This window comes from Archocentrus centrarchus, chromosome 22 (genome assembly GCF_007364275.1).
Source record: "Archocentrus centrarchus isolate MPI-CPG fArcCen1 chromosome 22, fArcCen1, whole genome shotgun sequence".
NCBI classification, from domain to species: domain Eukaryota; kingdom Metazoa; phylum Chordata; class Actinopteri; order Cichliformes; family Cichlidae; genus Archocentrus; species Archocentrus centrarchus.
This window is the reverse complement of record NC_044367.1, coordinates 18290952-18296956: the sequence shown is the minus strand read 5'-3', so window position 1 is coordinate 18296956 and position 6005 is coordinate 18290952. Positions and strand designations below refer to the sequence as shown.

Sequence of the window (6005 nt, the reverse complement as noted above, 5' to 3'; positions counted from 1 at the left end):
AGACAGTCTGGCCACATTATTCATCAGGGCTTAACTGACTTTGAAGGTGGGTGAAGAGTACTCATTGGGAAACTGAGAGCTGATGACAGACTTTCAAAACTTCTTTGACTCTTTGACCTCATGCCTCTTGGGTGCCTTCTGATGCAAGATTTGAAAATGAAGCTGAACAACAGGACTAAACAAAAGAAAGATTTCCAAACACCTCCTGCTCCCATATTCTGCTTCTGAAAATCAAATTTTGCAGCTAGAAGAACTGTAGGAGAATCGTTTGGTTAGTGGTACTGATTATTTTATTGTTTTTTGTTTTTTTTGTGGTTGAAATCCAATTTAAAAATGGATGCTCATTTGATGAAATGCTGATTTTCATGTCAATCTCTAGCTCTCCTGGGTAACACAATGATCAGGGGTACAGTGAATGTCACGCATGCTCAGACGTTATGATTAGTCTCTCTCTGTGTCTTTCTCTCTCTCTCCTCTGTGAACAAGCTGAGGAGGAGCATCTGTATCAGTGTAGAGAGTGATGGAGGGCAGCAGGTTGCTGTAAAACACACGTTTTTGCAGAGTGAGTTGAAGTGACCGCAGGTGCCCTTGCGGAAAATTCCGTCTGCTGCAAGAGAAAGAGGAGGAGAAGGGCGGGAGGTAGAAACAGAAGAACAAATGGCTAAAACGAGGTGATGGGGTGTTGGAAGTGCTCAGTAAATGACTGAGATTGGCCGAGAGTGAAGTTCAATCCGGTGCTCCGCTGGTTTGAGCGAAAGCAGGTGAGTGGCGGTGTTTCTGAAGCTTTCGGATATGGATAACGCACCTGGTGGTTGCTGATTATAGCCCAGTATGACCTGGAATAAAGTAGATCGCTAATTGGGAAACCGACATCGATTCAGCTCCCTTGTGCCAATCCTCGAGCGCACGCAGAGTGTGTAAGCGAGCGCGCGCTTCTCCCCATTCAAGAATTGGCCGTGGGTCACTGGTCGGGCTGTCATTGTACGGTAGATTGGGATTTTTGGTGCATGTAGAACAAAATCTCTCCGTGTGTCAGGACCGGGAATCGACCAGTCATCCTTGGGGCTGCTGGCGGCGCCTTATAATGTCGGAACAAGCGGGGACACAATGTTTCATGGTGTCTAAAAGAGTGGTTGAGTGAATCTAAATGCGGCAGCACAACCCCTCTGTTTTTCACTGTGACTCTGTGTACGTGTGTGAGTGTGTGCGCGCCAGTGTGTATTTTCAGCCTTCTGGCGTCACTGGGGCGACATCATCGATGAGACTAACCTTGAGAAAAACAGCTCTTATAGGCCACATATAGGTCCATTTAATTAAAATAACATGCATTAACCCTTAAGCAAAGCCTTATCTTTTCACCTCTATAAGTCATACTTTAATTGTATAAACTTTGACAGCTGAATATGCTTCCAGTCTGTTTAGTTACAGTATGAATGCCACCCATTAAGTGATTGTTCTATAAATAGTACATATCAAAGATGCTATTGATTTTAAGCCGTTAGAAGATGGTTGTCAAATAAAATATACAAGATGCAGGAAGAGGACTGTGTACAATTTATTTATTTTTGTCAGAAGTAATCAGAGGAGGCTTCTTTGGAAATGCAAGCTTAATTGCTCCTTTTCTCAGATTTTTCAGGTCTTTTATTGGATCATTTTAATGGCTGTGTAAGGTGTAAAACCAGGTTTTGAGAGTAACAGCAGCAGAAGCAGCAGCATTGCAGTGGCGGGCTGCATCACCCAGCACAGTAGATTTAACTGGACTGAAAAGAGAAAAGGCAGACGTTAATATCCTGATCTCCTTTCGCTCTTTGTGTTTTCACAGAGCTGCTGATCAGGTTTCAGGTAACCTTCAGTAAGCGTACAAGATGACAGCTTCTCAAATTTCACCAGAGCAACTTTACACATGTGATTTTTTAAAATTTTTTACCTCATTCAGCAAACTGTGAAGCACATAGTGAAATCATACAGTCACAGGTTATCATTTAATTCAGTCCATGTTCATGTCCTCTTCTGGTGACTTAAGATTATTTTTGGAAAGGTAGTTGAAGGAATAGTTTACTCACGTCATACAGGCTGTTCAGTTTCCTCAAAAATCATCTTTTCCAAAAAGGAATATGCAGCCAACTTTATATTAAATTTTTTATGAACAATTGCCATTAACCAGGGAGATGCAGACAGCTAAAAAAAAAAAGTGCAAAGGCCACATAACCACAAATTAACAAACTCCACCTGCTACTACCAATGATGATGTGAGCTGCCAAAATGACCAGCTTTGAGTCTGCCTGGTAGTTATGTAAATATAATGCCAGTGAAATGCTACTTTTATAACCTTAGGTCATGCATGCATGTGTTGTAGTTTGTGTAGTTTCTTTGGTATTTAACATAAAGAGATTTTTTTGGTCATGTGGTTTACCCTGTGGTAGTTTTCTCTTGACGTGATGGTGAATTCTGTCATCTGGTGCAGAACTGCTTGGTGGCAGTGTTGGAGTTGTTGTCACTTTGGTTTGACAGAAGTTTCTGGAATAATCAAAAAACAAATATACAGCATGGAGTTATTTTATTAATAATCGGTTTATTATGTCAACACATCATTATTATACAATATAATGAATAAGTAGGTACAGGTAATAATTAGTCAAGAACCTTACACTTGTCTAATACTTTCTTCATAAAAAACATCACAATAAAGAGCAATTTTACTAATATAAACTTACTTAAGGAAAAAGGCCTCGCATCTCCTGGGAAATAACTGAGCACTATGCTTTCTATGCTTTTGCATAAATAAAAATTATGTCATATGAAAGTGCTCCCCCTGCCAAGAAAAAACAGTGGGCTGCTGAGTGTTATTACAACTGGAAATACAGCAATGGGATTGTACCATATAGTACCCACATGGCCATATTGTTCTACCACAGTAACCACATCAGTTAAAAGCCTGTGGAGTATGCCATTAGGCTCATGCAGAGGCCTGGGTTCAAATCTGCCCCAAGGCTATTTACTGCGTGTCCTCCCCCTGTTCTGTATCCCCAGCTTTACTGTCTTCTTTGCATTGTCCTCACATAATAAAGACTAAAAAGCCCAAAAAAGATGCTTAAAAAAAAAAGTATGTGGAGCTCGAAGAGAAAAGTTACAGCGAGATGGAGAGATAAAAATGAAGAAAGGCAGGTAGTTAAATGATTATATGAACAAGGCTGGATGGTGCTTTGATACCTCTTTTTAATGTTATTCAAATGTCAACATAATTTTTTTTGCAAATTGATAAATGAGAGCGAGGGAGGGAGGACAAATGCAAGAGACAGAGTGAGGGAAAAGTCATTAGAGAGAGAAAGATAGGAGACAAATGAGGCAGGAAGCACTTGCTTATGTAACTGTCATTGCCAACATTCTCTAAGCCCTCACAAAGGTCGTGCTATTCAAGAAGATGGAAACGTAATGTAAGGTCATGATGGTTCTATATAATTCAACTAATGTGGCATTAAGACAAATCATCACAGAGAAAACAATAAAGTTGTGATTGGTCACATGGGTAGAGCTTACGTACATTCCCTGGCAAACATGCAGGCACACGGGAAGATGTGAGTCACTGCTATTATTATCTCGGATATTAAAGATATATGAGATATCAAGCAGAATTCCACAGTGGGATGGTGTGAGGGGGAAAGATGAGAGAGAGGATTTGTGTGTGTGCATGTAAATTATATATTATGTGTTGAACTAAAATATCTTGTTTTTCTTTCAGGTGTCTGTCTTCTCTAAAGTTTCAAAATGGAGTCCACTCACCTCTTGGGTGGCTCTAAGAAGAGAGTCAAGATCCACCCTCACACTGTCACAGCCAAATACGCCACGCACACACCTTATGCCCCCCAGCCTGGAGTACACACGCACTTCCCCCAACCTGGGGATGATGGCTACGATGATGCGCCATCTTTTGAGGACTTTGGCTCATTTGTGGAGGAGACTTCAGACAGGAAGCAGCTGACAGAGAGCAAGAAGTGGCCCTTGAGTCTTTTTGGCTCCAGACACAAAGACAAAGATACATCCCACAAACTTCAAACCATAGGGGGTGGAGAAGGGAGTGAGGGTGGTGCCAAAGCAGCAAAGGGGCCAGGGAAAGGCGTCGGGGAACAACTAGCCAGTTTCGGTGAGGCTTCTGTGTCTGCATCTCGACTCACCTGGGTGGGGCTGCTCGGTGCGGCGCTGGCACATGGCAGCTTGATTGTTCTGACCCGAATGGCCTCTGAACGCTTCAGCCTCGGCCCCCTGTTTCTACTCTTGGTTCGGTCAATCGTACAGCTCCTGTCTGTGGCTGTACCACTGCACAGGGGGGAGAACCCTTTTGGGCCAGAGGGCTATCGACTACGTCTGCTCTGTTACGGCATCGCCTACTCTCTCTCCCTTTGTTGCGCCTACTCTTCCTTAACCTTCGTCTCTCCTGGAAATGCTACAACAACCTGGCGCCTGGCGACCACAGCACTATCAGCAACCCTTGCCTTCCTGCTCTTGGAGGAGAGGCTGGGATTGGCTGATGGGATCACCATAGCTGCAGGGCTGTGCGGTTTGGGGCTTGTGCTACTTCCTGCAGTAGATGAATCCAATTCAGATTCACCAACTGATCCGGCTGTGTTCTGGAGGGGTGCATTTGGATGGTCTCTTTCAGCACTTGCAGGTCTGTGGATGGCCCTGGCGTTGGTCGGGTATCGTTCCCTGAAGGAGAGGGTGGGAGTTGGGACTGCTTTATTCACAGTAAGCTGGACAGGCTGCCTGCTTGCTCCAGCATCTTTGGCCCTGCTACAGGAGGGCTGGTCCTGGCCAATGAGTGCTGAAGCCTGGGGGCTGGTCTTAGGCCTTGCAGCCTGCTCAGTCATAGCCTTCCTGGGAATGACACACGCCCTCACCCGACTCCACCCTGCTCTGGTCTCTGCCTCTCAGAGCTTGGAGATACCTATCGCCATGCTTCTCCATCTTGCTGTGCTGCCATTGGCTCCCACTGCGCCCGAGGTCGTGGGGAGCGTGATGGTCGTGCTGAGTGTCGGTTGGTTAGTGGCAATGAAGCTGCTCCCCTCTCGAGGTGGTGGCCGTCGGCAGAGGGAGGAGTATGAGGAGATTCTGGACTCACCCATCAAATAGACACCTCCTCTCATCTTGCAACACTGTCACACTTATCTTTCACTCGCTCCTCCACGAGCTTTCACTCACTCCCTCAAGAGATTGATTCCAGTGTACATAAAAGACTTCTAAGTGTTTATTGAAGCTTTATTTTGTATTGTCCTTTTTGCTTTTGGAAAAGTGCCAACATGGTGTTGTCTGTTACAGTGACCAAGTGATGTGATATTAAAATCTCTGATGAATGCAGCACATTCCTGTAGCCACTTGTACTCTCTACCACCCCCTTTCCCATGTCTGTGTCTGTTTGTGTGTGTGTATACTGGGTACATTTAACAATCAGTGTGATGTCAGTCACTTTTTGCAGCCAACTGAGGTTTGGCCAAGGACTGCTGCCATCTATTTGGCTCTTGGCTGCCAGTGAGACTCAGGAAAAAAAAAACAAGATTGGAGGCATGGGAGAGGGGCAAGACACAATCAGAGGAAGACAAATAGGGAAAAAGGGAGACAAGATGATGGGATTGGCATACAGATAAGGAGTAGGTGGGTGGGAGGTGGAGGGGTGATGGCAGATGACAAAGCAGAGATGAAAGGGAGGCAGCAGAATGAGAGGAAGTCAGGGTAGAAAACAGGGCTGATGGTGGTTGGTTATTGTGCCGTGCCTGGCCAGCTGGCTGATAAAAACACTGTTTCATGTGTTGGGTACCAGCTATTATGTCTAATAACGATCTGCAAGACACAGATCCACACTGTCACTACTTTTCTGGGTCGTTCCTCTATTTTCCTCGTCATTAAGCTTCTGGTTTCCTCTTTTTTTTCTCTTGACAAAACAGCCATTCACCAAACCCCAACTACACACGCAGCACAGATGGAGACTTATAATGAAAACAGGTGCCTCCACA

General features: G+C 44.5%; 1 protein-coding gene across 1 annotated transcript; it reads left to right on the top strand.

Moving 5' to 3' along the window:
* The first annotated feature begins 521 nt into the window (after positions 1-521).
* Positions 522-5645, top strand: slc35g2a (solute carrier family 35 member G2a). The gene is made up of 2 exons (XM_030719016.1): positions 522-761; positions 3740-5645. The coding sequence occupies exon 2, from the start codon at positions 3766-3768 to the stop codon at positions 5125-5127; it is 1362 nt and encodes a 453-aa protein (XP_030574876.1). The 5' UTR covers positions 522-761; positions 3740-3765; the 3' UTR covers positions 5128-5645.
* The last annotated feature ends 360 nt before the right edge of the window (positions 5646-6005 follow it).

Excerpts from the sequence above, each read along its gene's own strand:
- slc35g2a (XM_030719016.1), top strand. The coding sequence starts at position 3,766 with ATGGAGTCCACTCACCTCTTGGGTGGCTCTAAGAAGAGAGTCAAGATC.